Source organism: Anas platyrhynchos, chromosome 7 (genome assembly GCF_047663525.1).
Source record: "Anas platyrhynchos isolate ZD024472 breed Pekin duck chromosome 7, IASCAAS_PekinDuck_T2T, whole genome shotgun sequence".
NCBI classification, from domain to species: Eukaryota; Metazoa; Chordata; class Aves; order Anseriformes; family Anatidae; genus Anas; species Anas platyrhynchos.
The window spans coordinates 26,158,992-26,179,868 of record NC_092593.1 but is presented as its reverse complement, the minus strand read 5'-3'; the positions used below and the strand labels follow the sequence as shown (position 1 = coordinate 26,179,868).

The following is a 20,877-nucleotide window of genomic DNA, read 5'->3' as shown; positions in this document are numbered from 1 at the left end:
CTGAGGACAACAGAAAAAGTAAGTGTGTAGCAAATAAAGCAAGCAGTACAAATAGTATCTATAAGCTCAAACCAGAATGGTTTTGTGACATTTTTCTAGAGAGGTACCCATGCTGAAGTGTGATAGCTTCCACTTTATTTCCAGAATAATGACTATGATTTCAATCATTACACAAAAGTAAATATTTGAATATTTAATTTTTGATTATACTTAATAATACAATTACTCTTAGGAGTAGCATATTGCAGACTTTTAGTCTATCATTACCACAGATTCTAATAAGTGGTTATGTGAATATTGTGTATCAAAAAGTTGTTTGGAGCCACAACATGCAGAAGGTTGTAATGCTGTCTAATTCTTCCTGTCTTCTAGGATTCCTCATAAATCTCTGTTGTGCATATTAGTCTGGAGTATATTTAATGCATTTTTCTTTCCGCTGTTAGCTTTTTATAAATAGAACTTTAACAGGAAATGCAGTATTGGCATTAGTAGCAACAGGGTACTCAAGTAATGGATGCATATGTAGTTAAGTCTACGTATACACAAAACCTACGAGGCTTTATCTATAAGGTGACCTCATGCATTTAAGACCAGTAAAGCTGTTGGGAGGATATTTCTGATAAGCAGTGGTGAGAAAATCTTTACAGTAGCTACTAATATTTCTGTTGAGAAAATGCTAAGATCCTGTATGGTATTTCTCTGATTTACATTAGGCCTTCTGCATGTAATCTCTGGGTCATGTTATTGCATGGAGAAAGTATGTGTTGTGTATGCATTCCTTAGATAAAGAATTTCAGAATTTCAGTCATTGAAAAAAACCCTGCATGCACTATGTTCTCTTTCTATCTCTTCCCAAACCACTGTGTGTTCATCTGCAGGAATGTTTCTGTGGAAGTTCTGTAACTGTGCCAGAAATTGAGGGAGTTTTGTGGCTGAAAGAGGATGGTAAGAAGTCTTGGAAGAAACGTTACTTTCTCCTTCGAGCTTCTGGAATCTATTATGTCCCTAAAGGGAAGGCAAAGGTATGCTACTGTAAAGCAATTTCTCCAAGTTGTTTATTTCTGGTAAGTCATTTGTGTGCAAGTGTCAGCCTCAGAGTTTGGCTTAGCTATGCCCTGACCAGAGCCACATCCCTTAATTAACAGTGCAGCTTTATCATGGAAGAAAATTATAAATTTACTTCAAATTACTGTGGTGGTATTTGATGTAAATTGTCTAACCCCAAATTGCATGACAACAAGGGTCTGCTCTTTGAGTAAATTCAGGCTTAGGTGGTCAGAAACACCAAAGAAAAAGGATTGGTGGAGTTAAGAGACTGTCTTTTCTCAAGTGGAATTCAGATGAAGGACCAAGTTGCACTGCAAATTCTGGTCATAAAATCTCAAGACCCAACTTCACAATCAATATGCATAACTTTATTGGGTTTAATTACTTCATATAAATGGGATTCTTTTTTGGACCAATTTGTGGTACATTTTTTGAAATTGGTAAATATCGTTCTGTTTCTTCAGTCTCATTTACTACTGTGTTCTGTATGTTTCGATAATGAAAAGGAAATAGAAAGCTGCTACAAATGCATTATAGCTTCAAGGCTGAACTCTTGCAAGTTCAAGTCATCCATGAATCTGTGGGTCTTGACAGCATGAACTGATCTGCAGCAGTTTGCAGTCTGCAGTTTGCTTCCCACACAGCTGTCAATGAAGAGAAAATCGTCCCTGTGCTCTCCCAGTGCATCAGCTCCCTTTTAGACTTGAATACATCTCAAACGTTCTCTCTATAGCCTTTTACTTGATTAAAGCAATCTATATGCAGGATACCCTGTTGAAATTCTGTGCCCTACAATCACTGCCAAACATCATAAAAAGTATACTTATGGTCAGATTGGAATTTGGAGACCTTGCTTATTACCAAGATGAAATATAACAAGCAGCTGTTAAAAAGTTTCTGATCAAATCAGTCTTATTTACTCTTTCCTGATACCAACTCTGAATAAACATTAGCAGTCTGCTGTACAATGTGGTCAGAAGGCAAAATACAAATAACACACACACATGTAAAAATGTACTGAATTTGAAAAAGAATAACCTTGTTAAAAGAATAAATGCCTGATGCAAGAGTTTATACATGGCTGTATCACCTCTTTGTATTGTTAGTATTTAAATCAGATTGAAACTAACATTAGACTGTAACTAAACTTTATATTAGCATTGAATCTTAACACTAGACTGATTTTTCAGTGTGCGTGGTTTTCTTAAAAGGATATTTTGTAAATGAATATTTTTGTATTTAATAGGTCTCGCGGGATCTTGTATGCTTTCTACAGCTAGATCATGTCAACGTTTACTATGGACAAGACTATCGGAACAAATACAAAGCACCCACAGACTATTGTTTAGTGCTGAAGGTAACTTGTTAATTGTTTTAAAACTCCTAACACTAAAAATAGCAATTCAAGAGCTTCAGACATTTCCACACTAGTCTTAGTTCCTAACAACAAAAGAATGGTGTTACTGGGTTCATATAGCATTCTTGGCTTCTCTGACAGTGGCGTTTCTTTATAGACTGCTTAGGGAAAAATTAGAAATACACAATAGTCTTGCAGAGATATTTCACAGAATACTTTTTCAGCCTTTAGAAGTTTCGGGAGTCATAGAATGTATCTCAGCTGTTCTGCTTTGGAACCCCAAGAAACTTTTAGCATAAACCTTGTATGTTCTTTTACTTCTGATCCATCAGTTGCTTTCCATTTTATTTTCCCTAGTTCTTGTATTGGTAAGTGAACAGTAAGTGAACAGTTGCTTGTTCTCCATGCTCTTCATGACTTCATAAACATTTTCATATTGCCCTGAATTGCCTTACTTCCAGACTGAGTCCTGGTCTATTTAATTTTGTTGTTGTTGTTTTTGTTTGTGTGGTGATTGTTTGCTTGTTTGTTTGCTTTTTACTATAAAATATGACACTAAAATCTTTCTTTGGAAACTATGCTTTACAGCAGTTAGATTCAGTGGAAGTGCTCCTTGAAGCACTAATGTCAGGAAGTTCCTGTCTTCTCAGAGCATAGGTCCAGAGTTGTGCAGAAATCAATATTGTGAGTGTCAAGGCTACCTATATTGCCCTATCTGAGGGAAAGGGGATGCTATAAAGAAAGAAACTTCAGTGTATAAAGGACAAATAGAAAGAACAAGTAGAAAAAATGGTACAAAAGTAATGACCTGATCTTAAATGGTGGGACTTGAGTGCTTTCAGTTATTTTAAATTGCATCAACTCATCTCCCGGTCTCTCTTGACTCTCACAGGTTTTTCAAAATGGTGTTAGTTCTTGCAAGATAGCTAGCTACAAAGCTTTTTAAAAACAGATTTTCACAGTTTGTTCATAGCAAGTAAAGCATTTTCATGGATTTGAAAACGGCGTAAGTAATGAAATAGTTGTGCTTAAAATTTTCCTTTGAATTTTTATCTTCCCTAATTCCCATCTCTTGCGGTGTTATGCATAGCAGTACGTTAGAATGTTTTATGTGCCTGGAGCGTGTGACTGCCTATGTGTGGTGTGAAAGAAGGATTTCATTTTTCAACAGACAGGGCAACATGTGTTTGGGCCCACTGAGAGCTAGAATCATAGAATCATTTATGTTGGAAAAGATCTCTAAGATCAGCAAGTCTAACCATTAACCTAGCACTGCCAAGTCTATCACTGTTTGATGTTCCTAAGCATCAAATCTACACATCTTTTAAATACATATACATCTAAGGATGGTGACACAACCAATTCCCTGGACAGCCTATTCAAATGCTTTACCACACTTTCAGTGAAGAAATTTTTCCTAATATCCAACCTAAACCTCCTGTAGCAACTTGAGGTTTCCCCTGAACCTCCTTTTCTTTAGGTTTAATAACCCCAAGTAGATTGAATATCTAATATGGGACATGAGATTAAGGGAGAAAGCATAAAACTGAAATTGGAAGTATATTCTCTGGTCTTACAAGTCCTTGGCACAGTTAACTGAACACAATTAAAGGCAAAAATACCCATGTTTGTAGGTATTATGTTACTTGAACTAAATTGATTTCTTATGATTGCATGTCACTTTCGACCTATGTCATTTTGACAGGTTAAAACGGATATTTTTTTCAAGCTTGTTGATCACCCAGAGTAAATCAGACTATGTGTCAGTAGATTTAAAATATATATACATTGCCAGTGTAAGGGAGCTCGTGGAAATGTTGAAGTCAAAATTTAACATCTAAGTTTTCCTTTATTATTTAAGTAGATTCATTTTGTAAAGTTAGTTGGCTAACTTATACAAAATGAGGCTATATTTTCAGTATGGAACTGACGAATCACCAATTAAATTGAGTTCTGCTTTCCTCCATTCTCAACGTGTTAAATCAGTGTTTAATATTAGTATCAACAGCATAGAAGCCATATAATTTTTATTTTTTTTTTTGTATACACAATTGATTTTATGGACTCACTAAGCTGGGAAAGAGCTCCAAAATATGAATGGGGGTGGAAGAGATGAATGGGAAAAGCATGCTAAAAGGTTGATCCATAATAAAGTGCGGAATGGACTAGTCTTTACATATTGTCTCCTTTGTTTATCGTGAACCTTACTGTGCAAGATGGTTGCTGTTGAGAAACACGACAGTTGCATGCTATTACCTCCTTGGTCCTGAATGTTAGATTTCTGAGAGTTCCTTTTATTTATGTATAGCCAAATTTTAGAACAAGTCTGGAAAAAATGGGCTTATTAGGGAAGTAATTGTTTATGCTTTCATAGACTCCTCTTTGTTACACAATGTGTACGTGTGAAAGAGATCGGTTATGAAAAACAAAAACAGAGACCTAAAATCATAGGTCTGGTTATGAAGATAAATGTGTTCATGTTCATTTTGAAACAATTGTGTTTGGAAGATGTAGCAAGAGAAAACAGTCTGAAAAGACATTAAAAGTTCTTTGATAGATATTTAAGACAGTCTCCAGTAAAACTGAAATGCCTATGATCATCTAGCAAAACTCTATTCTCGTCTATAAGCTAATACAGGATAATAATAAGTTGAGTATTCACAGTTGCCATGACAGCTCTGTGACATGTAACTTCTGCAGCACAGACAGCAAACTGAGTAATCCATCCAGAGTGATTTCCATTGTTTGATTTAAATATATATATATATTGTATTTCTTAACTTCTGTATTTATAAATACAATATTTTTTCCTTTCCTACATGCAATTGGGAACAGCAAGTATTTTAAATGACAGCCCTGTATCAGTAGGACAGGGACCTTGAAGGCTCTACAAGCTGAGAACAGAATTGTGCTCAACAGGGTGTCATTTGTGGAGTGTCTCACTCAAGCCATGCAAAAGCAGAGAAGAGTATGTTTGCTTTCCGCCAGTGTGTTTTGGTGAGAGGTAGCTAAAACAGTTGTCTCCCTCAGGTGGTGATTTAGTCCATAGACTGCTAAAGGAGACAACTCTTCACACTTTGACTGTCCCTTGCTTGCAGTTTTTACAAGCTGACACTGTTCTGACTGCTTGGTTTGAGAGTATAAATATTTCTAAAGGGCCTTGGGGATGCAGAGAGCTCTGTAGGTACATAGAAGGTACAGCACTAAAATACTAGAGAGTCACCCTTTCCTAGTGTTTCAAATCTGAAGTCAGTGTTTGCTGGACATGCTGTCAATTTGTGTGTAAAGCAGTCTCCCCACCTCCTGAAATACTCTCAAACATTTATAAGTGGGCCCAAAGTATGCACTGCCATCCAAGAGCTTCTAGCAATAAATTCGTCTGTATAAAACTCAGCAGATTAATGGCTTTTCTTGCATTCCTAGCTATTAAAATATCGGTGGGGATTAACATTTTTTTTTCTGCAGCATCCTCAGATCCAGAAGAAATCCCAGTATATCAAGTATCTTTGCTGTGATGATGTAAGAACTCTACACCAATGGATCAATGGCATCCGCATTGCTAAGGTAACCTCCTCTAGCCAGTCTTGCAGTGTTGTCACGAGTTGTTGTCATTATCTGTTTGAAACCATTTATAGTTATTTGGCAAAATACACACTAAATCCAAATTCCTTTTATTTAACTATTTTGAATGTGAACTATACAATGTTTCTTCTTACATCTCTAGAAATCCTTCATTCCCTAGAAAAACTGGACCCTTTCCTTTCATTTCTGCTGTACTTTTTTTGTCATGTGACATAATTCTGACTGACATGTGTGCTAGATTTCAGCCAACTCTCTTACAGACATTAAAAGGAAGGCTTGTGGGAAGAGATGAGACTTTGGGTTTGACAGATTTGTTTTCTAAGATGCCCACGTTGTCTTAGTTTATTTGTTGGCCCATTTCTTGCATTTATCTGGGTGGTTTGATGCAATATCTTCTAGCATAAAGAAACTGTTCTTATTTCTTTTAGCAATTCACTAATAAAAAGGCAAAAGATTGGGAGCAGGAAATTGCCACTGCTGCTAAATGAAAGAAAATGAAATTTGCACTGATTTAATTTTGTGCAAGCTCCTTTACATAGAGCCTGCTTTTTATCTCTGGGGAAAAAGAAGGTGGAATAGAGAAGCTGGCGGTGGAGATTAGCAGTCTGAAAAAGGTACAGAGCCTGTATAGTCGTTACATTTGTTTGTCATTTTGCTTAGTATGGGAAGCAACTGTACATGAATTATCAGGAAGCATTGAAGAGAACAGAATCGGCGTATGACTGGACTTCCTTGTCTAGCTCCAGTATCAAGTCAGGCTCCAGCTCATCTAGTTTGCCAGGTAATAATGTGATCTGTCTCATAATGGAAAGACTTAATTACCTTTTTTATTCTCAGTTATTTGGAGACTGCAGGAGGGGCTATTCCAGGAAATGGACTATGTTAATCCAAAAACCTTTATTACTTCTAGTGGTGTGTGTTTTTAGAAGAGGAACTTCATTTCAAATTCCTGATGCCGCTATCTTCGTCTATTTGAGAAAAAAACAAATCAAGGTCCCTGTTTTAACGATGTAAACTGCTTTCGTTAACTGAAATATGTGAAACTGGCAATTAGGAAATAGTCCCTGCCCATAGGCAAAGATCGAGACAATCTCTTGAGAGACAAACTTTGAAAATAGTGGTTCTGCTCCTTTGTCAAATTTGGTGTGCCTGCATGAGTATGGTCTTGTTGCTCTGTTGTATTGTCTACACAGCAGTCTTCAGTGGGCTGGCTGTGAGCTGGAGCTTGTGCAGTCGTTAGTGGGAACACTGTTATTTGGTGGGATAACACATTTAACAAGCATGACCAATAAAGGTCACACAGACTTGCATTATGAGCACAGTGGCTTTACTCTTACATTCAGAAATGTAAACAGTTTTTTTGCTTTCTTTTAAACAGAATCTCAGTCAAATCATTCTAATCAGTCTGACAGTGGAGTTTCTGACACCCAGCCAACTGGACATGTCCGTTCCCAAAGTATCGTCAGCTCCATGTTCTCTGAGGCCTGGAAGCGAGGCACTCAACTGGAGGAATCCAGCAAGGTAACAAGAAGACTTTAGTTTGAGAACCAACACCCAACAAAATGCACAAGACAGAGTGTTACCTCTTCCACCTCTGTCTGGAATGGGATGGATTTTTTTCTCTTTATTACTATATATTATTTGCATACACTACATTATACATTTTTTTTTCAGGAATCACTTTTTCAGGGCGTTCAATCATGAAACATTCTGCTCTTGTTTTTATTAGTGTACACAGAACCCCCCTCTTCTTTGAAGGCATGAGACAGTCCTTCCCATGAATCCTATTAATTAGTGTTGAGTAAAGACCAGATAAAAAGATCAGCTGTTAACAAGCTGATGAATTAAATTAATTTACTAAGATGTTTCTTCAGTTAACTAGTCACATCTTTCCGTTGTAAAGATGTAAATGACTGAGATCTGGAGGTAGGTACACCTATTTAAGACACGCTCTAATATTTTTATTCCAATGGTTGCTATTATATTCTGTGGAAATGGAAGCAGTAAACATAGACATGGTTAAAGCAGAAGTACTAAAATTGAAAGTAATTGTGGATTGAGACAGATTTGATATCTGCTGTTGCTGGTAGAGAGTTACAAAAGATAGTAGCCCATTGACTCCGAGAGTCTTTGGTGGTTTGGTTAGTTCTATGTCTGGTAGTTGGCTGGTGTAGTTCCTGGAGAATACCTGCACACGCAGCGGAACCGCCACTTCAGCTGGTTGGTTGTCAGGCTTTACAGAATGTCCAGGTTCCTGAACAGCCATGATACAGGTATTAACAGTGGCACTTACGTGTGGAGGTGTATTGGCAGAATGCTGTGGGGGAAGCCATCTTCTCTCCTGTCAGTCTCAAATCTTTCCCAAACTGCAGGTTCAAGGTCAATAAAGAAGGAGGCTTTTTAAAAACAAAACCATGGGTCACTACACCTCATATTGGTGCATTAGATAAATAACTAGAAATAAGACACACCATCAGATTTTCAAATGAAAAAGCACAGGTGGCACAATGTGAAATCTGACTTGGCTCTGTTCTGTGGGATTTGTAACTTTTCTGCAGTGCCTGCTGGCTTGGAAATCATATGATTGTAATAGTGATGGCCCAGGAATGTAGCTTACTAAACTGTGATTCAAATTTTTCTACTGCATGTGTGCAACACCTGCTGCATGTTCATCAGCAGATGGCTTGTGTATGTGTACAGGGTGCATCATTTCTACAGGGACTGGGTTGATGGAAAAGACAGGGCACTCAAGTCTGTCTAGCATGTATCCAACAGAGGTGGAAGAGTACTGCTATGAGAACTGTCATGTTACTGTTTTCTGAAGTTTTGTTTTTAATGTGAACTCTTTGCTACTACACTCTGTGAACTTCTGGAGAAAATTTTGAGATTAGCACTATGGACCACATCAAGTCCATGGTGCTGCTGGCAATTACTCATTTAAATAAACCCCCATAATTTTTATGTTATCTGATTAAAGCATTTTTACAAATAAAATATTCAGACTTCTCCCTATTAAGGGCCATCCATGTTTCAAGATTTCATCAATTTGAATTCCCTTCTATACACAAATCCATTAAAAGGTACATGAACTCTCACGTTAACACAGGTGAATGGAAACTTGCAAAGACTCCAGATGAAATGAACCATGTAAAATTATGATTAGAAACTATGCTAAAAAGAATTCTGAGTAAATTGTTCACCAATTTAACTTAAGCCAAACTACTGTACATGATTTTTTATACTGTACAGGTCTGGCCGAAGAAACTTAAATGGTCAATAAATTAGGCTGGTAGGGGCAAATGTTAAACTCTGTGGCAAGAAAAGAAACAACATTATTGATATAATTGGTATATTATTATATATATTGGTGTTATTGATATAATTTCCCAAAATGCTGCCATTTGCCCAAAGAATATTTTATTCACTTGTTCACGTTCATCACAGCTGGACAGTGAAAATATCATGTCTTGTTTTCTTGTTAGATTTTAAAAATGTTCTTTTAAATAGGATAATACGACAGGCGTCAGAATGTGTGCTCACTGTGTGTGCTTTATGTGACAAGGAATAAGGGACAGTTCCCTGCTCAAGACTCTCTAAGGTCTTGCCATTCAGGGATAGCTGTTCTTTTATGCGTCAGTCTTTCTCTCTCGCTGTTTATGCCGCTTTATTTTTTCCTGTTGCCTTTTGCTGTCTCAGGTGTCAAAAGTGAAGGTCAGCACACCCGTGGTGCCTTATACAGGGCAGAACTAAGGTCAGGGGATGTTACTTGTAAATTCATTAACTTGGGTGACTGGGAGAATGGTAATTGCAGACTAACATATGCGAGAGATCAAGATCTCTCCCTGTTTTGGTATGTGAACATGTTGATGAAGCTCCAGAACTTTGTTACACTCTTGCCTCACAGACCTAACGTGACAGGTAGAGGCACATCCCATGTTTGTTGTAAATTGCCCTTTGTTGTTTCTTACTCTAATCTTTTTGGTGTTGTTCCTGTGCATATAGAAATTCTGTGCACCTGTGTTTAAAACAAAGCAATATGCAAACATACTTATACAGTGAAAAAGAGCATAATTGGGCTAACTTGTGGCAAAATATCTACTAATGAAGTGTAGGAACTGAGTGCAATTAGTTGCGTGTTGGTATTGCATTTCTAATGCATGTTTCTAAGCTGTGAAGTTCACACTGTGAAGTTCACAACTTTGCTTGTAGCAAAACCACTTTGTATTAGGAAGTTGTTGATAAACTTGAGTAATGTAATCATATTTTTAAATTTTAACATGAATATGGGTATACAATTTTAGAGAAGCAATTTAACCTGAGCAAAACCCAATGAGTAGATGAAAGCATTGCCTGCTGCTTTCCCATTGCTCCTTCCCTTAGACATTTTTTCCCTGTCTTTCTTTTTCTGAATAACGTAACAGCTGCATGCCTAGCTTTTCTTTTCCAAGCTAACTTGTGTTGAAGGTCTCCAAACATTTCCTTGTGGGGAAACTTTCCTAGGAAACTTTAGTTGTCCCTCTTTTTTGTATTTGGTGTCAGAGCATGTGGAGAAGGACCTCAGAAATACTCCTTTGCAGAGCTTGCTCTTCTGTTTTAGAGCAGGTCAGGATTTCTGCACTGTGCAACACTAAGCTGTGTTAAGGCCTGCACTGACAACATAAAGGCTTGTCAGACACTCTGGGAGGTCGTGTATGGTTTAACTTCAGTCTTTAAGAGCTGAAGCGATGCCTGCAGTCTCCTGCTCTGCCCAGCGTCCTTTGTTGTGGCCATTGGCACTCTGGGGAGTGTCCTGTTTGGTTCCTGATGCTTGCCCGCAGCAGGACCAATGTGTCTCCCTGGGTACAGCTGCCTCCCATAATTTCGGCATAGCTTGCAATAGACCTGGCCCCAGTGATTCTTGGCAGCTTCCCTGCCAGCTTGTGTGGCCAGACTGCACGGTTCAGGCTTGATGTGTGAACAACTGTCTCTTGCTGCATTGTTTTCCTAATACTTCCTGCATGCTGTGATCTGCCACTTAATTTTTAATGACAGGCACATTTAGACCTTGACTTTATAATCTCTTTGTCTCCTTCCCTCCCTCCCTCCCTATCTCTCTCTTTTTCTCCCTTTCCACTTTCACTAAAATTCCCTTCCCCATAGGCCCGAATGGAGCCTGCAGGTCGGCCCTTCATGTCTGTTGCACCTCCTGTGTCCCCGCAGACAAAAGTGGCGACCCCCTATGCAGCCTCACAGCCATCCCCCCCGCTGCCCCCACCGCCGCCCCCCCCTCCTCCACCCCCACCTCCCCCTCCTCCTCCTCCACCCCCCCTCCCCAGCCAGGCCGCCCCGGCTGCTGCCTCCCCCGCCACCATGTTCGTCAAGTACAGCACCATCACCCGCCTGCAGAACGCAGCCCAGCACGGCGGCCCTTTTGCCAAGGCCCCCGCCGCACCGCAGCCCCCCCCGCCCCCTCCAGCCTCGGGCAAGCCTCAGATCCTGGTGCCCCCCAACGGGGTCATGCCGCCTCCCCCCCCTCCGCCGCCGCCTCCCACTCCGGGCTCAGCCATGGCACAGCTGAAGCCGGCACCTTGCGCCCCGTCTGTGCCGCAGTTCACGCCTCCGCCACCCCCCCCCAAAATCCATCAGGTGCAACCAAATATAAGCCAGGCTGCTGCCGCTGCAGCCGCTGCCACCCCCCCGTTGCCACCCCCTCCTCCCCCCGTGCCTGCGCCCCCACCGCCCCAAGCGCCCCCAAAGCCTCTCATGACAGCTCTCCCTCCGCAGCCTAGCGGGAAGGCAGCGTCACCAGGGGTCACGCATGTCACCCCCCCTGTGCCAGTTCCCTTGCCCCTTGCAATTAAGAAACAGCCGAGTGTCACCTCTTCCCAGGTGCCTCCGCTGCCCCCAGCCCCTCCAGGCCCCACTCCTCCCCCAACGTTCCCAAAGCAGCAGAGTTTCTCTGTGAAGCCGCCTCCGTCCCCTCAGTCCCCAGTGCCGTCAGTGGTGAAGCAGATAGCCAGCCACTTCCCACCTCCTCCCACCCCACCTGCCGCTGAGCCCCAGCCTCTGAAACCCCTGCCGCTGAGCGTGGCTCCCCAGTCACCTCCAGCGGTGAAGGCGAAGCCCAAGTGGCAGCCTGCCTCTGTTCCCTCTCCGGATTTCCCCCCTCCTCCACCAGAGAGCAGCTTAGTGTTTCCTCCTCCACCTCCTTCCCCAGCTACCTCTGCAGGTTCTCCCCCCCCTGACAAATCAGGGTCTCCAGTCAAAAAGACCAGCAAGACATCAAGCCCTGGAGGGAAGAAACCACCTCCAACACCTCAGCGGAACTCCAGCATCAAATCCACCAGCTCCACTGAGTACCACGAGTCCAAGAGACCTTCAGTGGACCGCCTTGTCAGCAAATTTGCACACCCACCAGAGCCGTCAGGGTCTCCTTCGAAGGAGTCGTTGCCTCCTGCAGCCCCTCCAAAGCCTGGAAAGCTCAACCTTTCTGGTGTGAGCTTGCCCATCGTCGTTCCGCATGGAGGGATCCCGGCCAAGGCTCCTGTGCCAGGTGTGTCTGGGAAGGAACCTGTGGTTGAATTCCCTTCACCGCCGTCAGATTCAGACTTTCCACCACCGCCACCCGAAATAGATCTTCCCATCCCACCGGTTGAGATCCCATCGGTGTTTTCAGGCAGTACCTCCCCGAAAGTCGCTGTTGTCAATCCCCAGCCTCAGGCGTGGTCAAAATCATCCATTAAAAAAGCCCCACCGCCCACGCGTCCGAAGCGGAACGACAGCACTCGGCTGACACAGGCAGACGTCGCAGAGCCACCGGTGACTCCTGGCCCCCAAGTGCCCACCTCACCCAAGTCCAGCCTTAGCGTTCAGCCGGGATTCTTGGCAGACCTCAACCGGACGCTGCAGCGGAAATCCATCACCCGGCACGGCTCCCTCTCCTCTGCACGGATGTCCAGAGCAGAGCCCACAGCCACCATGGACGACATGGCCCTGCCGCCACCCCCACCGGAGCTTCTGGCTGACCAGCAGAAGACGAGCAGCTTCAAGGGCAGTCATATATCTGGCTATGCAACATTACGGAGGGGGCCACCGCCTGCACCTCCCAAAAGGGATCAGAACACCAAGCTGTCGCAGGACTGGTAGTCCCCAGGGGCCGGTGCTCTCTGACTCGAGGGCTGCGCTGTGGTCAGGCAGCCTGTGATGTTGTGCGCTTGGAGAGAATGTGGGGACGTGGACAATAGCCCCGTCAAAAGAGGTGATCTCAAACTGTAGCTAAGAGTAAAGATAAAGACATTCCCCTTTCATGGCTAGGCCAAAAAAGTGGGGGGCTTGGGGTTGTCAATATTTTATTGGGGGAGGTGGGTAGAAGAGGCATCAACTTAATCCTTTCGATTTCTTTTACCCTTCGTATGGATTGGACCAAAATCCCTTTTTCTTACTTTTTCTGCATTGAGGGGAAGATAATTTTTGTAGTGTCTGTCCATGTGAGACATGTTTGTGCATGTATTATAAGTGTAGGTATATAATATATTGTGATATATTTCGTCGCAATTATAGAAGATAACCAGAATGTTTTTGTAGAGCCGTATTTATTGTTTCAGTCACTATATTATTGGGAATCAGACTCTGTAACCAGTCAAATCTTACCGTATAAGATGAAGATGTAGAGGGCACTTTAAAGAAAGGAAGAAGGAAAAAGTAGGGAAAAAAAAGCACCACAAACCTTTTGGCAGTTTGTGATGGGTAAATAATGGTGTAAAGTGGAGGTGTTCTGCTAGTAGTTGTACATTGGTCCTTGATTGAAAAATACAGACTCAACATACCAAAACATTCTGGTCATAATACTACTGAAAATGAGTATGTTCTGACAAAGAAAATAGATTTTATATGTAGTGGGCTGGAGTGAAATATATTTATACTATAAAGAACCTCCCCCTTCCTTCCAAATAGTTTAAAAATATACACTGCTACAAAATAATTCAAAATTACTTGCCCATGAAGTAACTAGGATAAATGTGTATTATTCCAATCCATTATGCATTTTAAGTTTATAATAGGCTCGATCATTTGTTTTTATGGCACAAGATGACCATTTGTGTTAACCCCTTCTGAAAGCTGCCAGGACTCCTGCAATCAGTGCCGACTCACAAGCCTGACCTGTGTGGATCCATCACTTGTGCGTGTCATTCTTTCCCTGAATGAACAGGTAGGTTTCTGTAGAGAGCGCTCTGTTCTCACAGACACAGCGTACAGTCTCACATTGTCTGTGCCTGATAAGATGTATTATCTTTACAAAAAACAAGTGTCTGGAAACAGTGTTGTTTGTAATTCATTAGAAACTGTCAGGAAACTTGTCTTTCTAGAAAGAGAGAAGGGAATGGTAATTTCAGGCTAAGCACAGCTGGAATTCTCTTTTCTTTGACCTGCCAGGGGCTCTGACCAATGCATAAATCTGTTAATTATGAAGTTGCACTTATAGCAGTCAAGGGAGAGGACTGGAAAAAAAATCTTTGAGAGGCAATAACATTTGCTATTAGTTTAATTTAAGGAGCCGTATGAGTAGGAAATAGATTATCATGTTTGCTTTTTTTTTTTATTGCTACCGAGTCACAATCACCGTATCAAGTACTAGCGTCCTTCATCTTGTATTTCAGGAGTTTGATTATACAGTCTTACCTACATATTGGACACAATAAGGTATTGTAATTAGGATAAGTGGTCTTGGGTGTTATGCATGTTCATTACAGGGTAGTGGTACACAATCTTTTTAAATTAACTAAAATACTTGGACTGTACCTATGCCATCTGCAGTCGTTAACTTCCCTGGTCATTACAGGGATACTGTCAAGGCTCAGATGGCAAAGGATTCTACTGTTTACCTTTATTCCAAAAGCAAATACTATATGCTTTTCTCCCCCAAAAAGTGAATCAAAGGAAGTAGCTTAACCTCACAGTATCTTCAAGTGTGTAAAAACAAGATGGAAACTAATCTCTCATTAGAGTAACTCAGATTGATAAGAAATATTGTGAGTGTCCCCTATTCCTTTTTTTATTTATTTTTTTTAAATCCAAATAATAAAATTAATGTATTTGTGAATAATTTATGAATAGGAAAAAGGTTTTGCCAATTAGAGGGGAAAAATGATACATCTATAACTATATAGTTTTAAATAAGTGCATCATGAAAAGAGAAAAATTAATGGTGCTCTATTGACCTGTTTCATATAATTTTATAAAATCTATTTCAGCACCTCTGGAAATTGTTTTAATATTTCTGACTAGTTTTTTTGAGCAATAACAATATACCATTGTGTGCATTTTTAAAGCACTGCTATATGGAAAGGCACTTTTTTTGTATCTTTCAAATTGTTCACAAAGTTTTGTTTCTACTATTTTTGTGCTTATCAAGTGTCCTTAACAGCATTTGCATTGTTGATTTTAAGCATGCTCAGTATAGCTGGCAAGTAACTTCGCAGGAAGATTAAGCTATACTGCAATTCATGGGTGCTGTAATTTTCTACGTTGGTCCTGCTGCTGCTTTGTACTGTATGCAGTTCCTGGGGCTCACACCCACCAGTGCAGAAGGTGTGCAAATACAGTTGTAACTCCCAGCCGTTACTGATGATAGGTAAGTGGACAAATCCTCTACTCCCTGATGGGGTGCATCTGGGCTGACACAGCACATGCTCCCAGATGAGAATCAGTCAGGGAATTCTTGCTCCGTTTTCCTTTCCCTACAAGATAGCTAGCTCCACTGGTGGGTGATGGTTGCAGCCCTTTTTCTCCTGTTCACTCAGTGCGGGTACCTCTAGGATTTGCACTTGGCAGAGCAATGTTTTAAGTGCAGTTTTTTCAGAGGCGTTTGAACTTTGTTCTTGTGCCCAGTTTCATTTACCCAGTATCTCCCCCTAAGGCAATGAATCCATGCTTAACGTTGCAGGCTGCTTAACAGCTTGCTGGGAGACAGAAGTTTAACTCAAGGTTCGCAGCAAAAAGAGTGAGTGTTGGCAAAGGTTGCAAGATTGCATCCTTAGTAGAACGTACTTCATCAGTCACTAGTGATACAGAAAATGTGAGTGGCTGCAGCTTTGTCTCAGATGTGTGCTGAAATTTGGATACAGAGTGATTCAGACAACCTGGTTGTCTTTTCAGCTTTTTGGATCCTGTCAATGTAACTTGCTTTTCCAGTTTATTTACTGTTTTATGACAGCCAATATGCCTTATTTGCAAGTAAGTTATTTTTTCCCCTTGTGCTCTGGTCTCAGAATTGTACCATTTTAACTTGTAAAATCAGAAAATAAAGGGGCCAAAGCTCACACAAAGCAAGATGCTTCTTGCTACAAACAGGGGCAGTAATCCTTTTCGCACTACTAAAATGAGTGTGTGAGAGCTGAGCTCTCATACGCTGGACCCACAGATAGCAGATGCTTTTATCCTAAAATACTGAGAGAGTAGAGCTGTAGTTATGTGGCATGATGAAGTGTGTATACCCTTTGGCACTTAATGTGTATGTGAGGGAAAGCCCTGCTCCTGCAGGAGGAGCTGAGAGCTGACAGCTGCATTCTTTGTTCTTCGTTTCCTCTCTGCCAAGCAGCTGTAGCATCCACCTTTGCAGGTAGCAGGGATCTGTTCAGCCAGCAAAGAGGGGAGGTTCTCTGCACATGCAGCACAGCTGTAGAAAGCAGGAACCTGGGCTTCTCAGGCACTCCAGTTTAATTCAGCTCTTGTGGAATTGCTTTGGAAAGAAAAACTAGGCCCTCATAACAGCACTAATCATAGAGGGAAAATGTTAGTAACAAGAAAAGCTTTTGAGCACGTCATTCTGAAGAAATCATTGGTAACGTGGTTGAGGTAGACATGCTGGTGGTTCTGTTTTGTCTTTCAAAATCTGTGTTTGGGGGAGGAGGTTAGGCACATGTCTCACAGTAAAGAAATAAATTAAAAAAAAAAAACAAAAAACAGTTATTGTACATGGAAGAGGAAAGCTCCTGCTTCCCCTGTGCAGTGGCTTCCTCCTGCAGCAAAGCACTGCTTGCTCTAACTTAGTGCATGACCTCAAAGCCAAAGAGCTCCTCTCCTGAACTTACTGTGCGATTTCCTGTAGGGCAGCATGGAGTGATTGACAGACACATCAGGGAAACAGTCAAGGTACCTGAATCACTTTGGTTTCAGGGCTGATGGGAGAGGGAGCAATATTTTAACAAGTGCATTTTACAATTCACTGTTGTGGAGTTGCACATTTAGAGTTTTTTTTGTTGTTGCTGTTTTTTTCTAATTCCTTTGCTCTGTGCTCTTAAGCAACCAGGTAGCACAAATCAGCTCAGAGAAAGCGTGTGGCCAGTTTTGCTCTGGGTTAAAATTTTTTTCCACAGTTAAAGGAACCAAAAGTGCCGTTTCAACAACAGAAGGGCAAAAGAGAGAAATTTTCTGCTTATTACAGAAAACCACATAGAACTAAATTGTTATACTTCAATGGTGCCGTTACAGGTAAAATAATTTCTTATTCAAAGTAAGATAGTAAGTAAGTGGGTCTCATTACAAGTATTATGTCTAATACAGAGTCATGTTACAAGCAGTTGCATCTCCTTGATTAACTGGGGCATTGTATGGCTCACTGGCTTTAACTATTGCTGGGCAACACTTACTGTGTTAGAGAATTAGATTTACCATTTGAAAATCTTGTTAACGTAGAGCCAAATTCTTCTTAGAGCTGTATTGGCATTTCCGTTTGATTTGTCACACAGAATTTCCAAGACTTGATGCTCTTCCTGGTTTTTATCATTTATTTTAATGTAGCAGCAGAAGTTTATAAAGGGATTTTCTGTTTGGTATATGCGTACGTGACTTCCACCTTGTCAGCATAGATGCTTTTCTGGAGTTTTGCCTCAGACCAAACACAAAAGCAATATAAACTCCTGACAGAAGGTAGTGATGGTGCAGCCAGAACGTGTGAGGGCTGTTTGCTTGTTTGTTTGTTGAGGGTTTTTTGGTTGTTTTGTGGGTGGTGGGTTTTTTTTTGGCCTTTCTTTTATTAAGGTTTAGATTTTGTACTTGTTCAAACAGTGCTCCTAATTTGGGGGGTGAGGGGACTCTTACCTGTGTTGGAGAGGAGCTTCCCCAAGCCCCATTTTCTGGCTTCTGGTGTTTAGCTTTGCAGACCCTTGGTTACTTGGGACAGGCTCCAAACCAGAGAGTATTTAATACTACAGGTTTTCCATAGATGTTTCTGTAATATGCTGGTTAATTTAAAAGTTTGTTTGGAAATATACATTGCTCTGAAATTGAATAATTTTCCTTTCTGAATTATTTATCTCCTTCAATTTTTTTTTTATATATATATATATATATATATATATATATATATATATATATATATATATATATAAAAAATACATATATGAGTGACAAAAACAGCATTATATTGCAGGGGTTACCACTCACTAATACTGTGATACTGTGAGTCACAGGCTTTGTCTAGTTTTGAAAAGTTTAAGACACTAAATTGCAAATGAGGTGACAACACATGCCTAGTTGTCATAAGTAAAGTTAATTGCCACTAACATAGGAAAAGTAGTTATTTGGGCTGGTGGCTATTTGGTGCTCCAAGGCACTGAGTAGGGAAAGGATTCAGTGAGCTCTCTTTTCAGGAGAATTGTACATCCTTGGTGAGGTGAACTAGAGAAGAATTTGGAGGAACAGGAACTGGTGCTATATGTATGCACAGTCCCCCACAGCAGGGATTTTGTGAGGGGAATGTGTGAGAAGGAACTTGAGGAAGAGATTTTGGAAACCCCCTTATTTAACGCTTAAAGGCAACTCATCTGTGAGGACACTTAGGAATGGAACCAACTGTTCCCTACAGTGGAAAATGGTTTCCTCTCACCTTTCCTAAGATGCCAAAGATGCATTCAGAGCTAAATTTCAGGTACACAGATGTTCTTGCACCAGCTGGTCCTGGAGCCAAGTGGACAGGGGCTGCAGCTGCTGTTTGGTAAGGGAGCAGGGCTGTTGCTGCCAGCTCTTGTGCATCTCTTGCCTTTGGTAACTGTGGGTACAGATCTGCAAGGAGTGGGGGCAAAGGGCAGTTTAGCGAGGGAACCTGTGCCCAGAGGCTCCCTCACTGCTGATTTGGTGCAGCACTATAAAGCTTGTACTTAAAAAAAGGAAAATTAAATTATTTCACAAGTTGTAACTGAAATCTTAGTTCTCCTTCTAGTGGACTGCCGTGGACCAGAAATTAACTGGGGTAGCAGTTTGTTTTATGGCTTACACTAATTGTTAGCAGCCACTGGTGATATCCTGTATAATACTGGGGATGCAAATGTAAGAAAAAAGTGTCATTGCAATGATGATTTTTCTGTACAGCAAACTTGTGCTGAGTGCTATAAATACATTCATGTTTACTGCTTTAAAAAGAAAATTGCACATTTTATCTTTCAGTGGGATTGCCTCCCCTCTTCCCTTTCCAAAAAGAAAAATCAAAGCTCTTTTAGACTGATAGCTTCAGGTTGGGGGGAGCTTTGCCATATTATAAATATATATAAATATATGTATAAATATACTTTTTTAAGCATGAGAGAGGACAAAAGAAATACTACATTATAGAGTACCCAATATAGATCATTATACAATGGAATATGCACAATTCAATAAAGATGTAGTTAAATTTAATAATTTGTTTTAATCCTCTGTCTTGCCCTTTTTCTGTTTCAGTTCAGAGCCCACATTGTGTTCTAAGGGCACCAGTGGTTCCCCTTTAGAGATCAGATATCTGACAGCCTACAGGTTACAGTTTCTGTGCTCACACTTGATAAAATTGCTATTTATTGTTCCTTTACACAGTTCTTTCCAGTGGGTCAGACCTGGCTGTACCAGTAACAAGGTGCACAGCAGCTACAGGTCTAAAGAGGACCCAAAGTGAAGGCTCACCTTTTCCATCTGCGTGCTTCCCCAGACGTGCAGGGTCCTGGCATTACTCTGTACATCTCTGCTCACCCAAGAACAGCTGATGGCTGGTAAGTGCTGGTGCAGCCCCTCTCTGGGGTCCACTGTAGGGAATTCAGCTCTGTTCATCTCTCCCTCAGGGCCGCCCATAGGCTAGCCGTGCAGCAGTCATGAGCTATTACTGCAGGGATTTGAAAGTCAGGATTATAGGAACTCCGACTGGAATTCCTGCTTGTGTGGGGCAGTCATTCTTAGAGGCACAGAGGTACTTGGACTTGCATGTAATTGAGCTAGTCTCTGCCTTGAGCCAGGAGATGGAACACCATCCTTGGGAAGCAGCAGCTGCAGTGCATGCTCTCACCTACTGGAGAGGGAATGCAGCTCAGTGAAAGGAATTCACAAGCAGCACAGCTGTGCGCATACCACAAGGAGTTCAGAGCTGGACAGGACACAGCACATAGAGCAAGTGTCACAGCCCCAGGGCAGACATGTCACTGCTGAAAGAAGAGCAGCTCTTGTGTTCCTGCAGGCCCAGAGGAAAGGACTTCTGCCTAAACACTGGTAGTGCAGAATGTTACTTGGGAAAAGCAAGGGAAAACAGCTCTCCAGCCAGCTCAGACGAAGCCGAGCCTACAGCTGGTACAACAGGATGGCAGCTGAGAGCTGTGAACATGGCATGGGTGCCCTGTGCTGGAAGAAGAGCTGGCTACCCAGCAGTGGTAACTGCAGGAAAGGCAGTCATACAGAAGTAGAGAGAGCAGCCGCTGAAGGCAGCGGGCTGGACGCAAGTCATCATACCTGTGCTGACCTCAGGAAGGGCTGACCTCAGAGCTCCTCTGGAACAGGGCTGCATACACAAGCTACTTATCCCAGCCTCGACATGTTGAAAAGTCTGTAGCAAAAGACAAGGAATGTGACGCAGCAGTGGCACACTCACAGAACACAAGGTGACAGAACACATGGTG

At 41.5% G+C, this 20,877-nt stretch overlaps 1 protein-coding gene across 11 annotated transcripts in view; it reads left to right on the top strand.

The window, feature by feature from the left end:
• RAPH1 (Ras association (RalGDS/AF-6) and pleckstrin homology domains 1) overlaps nt 1-18,337 on the top strand; it is an 85,883-nt gene extending 67,546 nt beyond the window's left edge. For 10 of the 11 annotated variants that reach the window (XM_038182490.2, XM_038182493.2, XM_038182491.2 and 7 more), the window contains 6 exons: nt 879-1,022; nt 2,294-2,404; nt 5,870-5,968; nt 6,647-6,767; nt 7,365-7,507; nt 11,126-18,337. In XM_038182490.2, the coding sequence (XP_038038418.2) occupies nt 879-1,022; nt 2,294-2,404; nt 5,870-5,968; nt 6,647-6,767; nt 7,365-7,507; nt 11,126-13,111 (2,604 nt within the window). In that variant the 3' untranslated portion in view covers nt 13,112-18,337. Of the gene's footprint in view, nt 1-878; nt 1,023-2,293; nt 2,405-5,869; nt 5,969-6,646; nt 6,768-7,364; nt 7,508-9,682; nt 9,738-11,125 lie in introns of all 11 variants that reach the window. The other variant, XM_038182495.2, reaches the window with a different exon arrangement.
• The last annotated feature ends 2,540 nt before the right edge of the window (nt 18,338-20,877 follow it).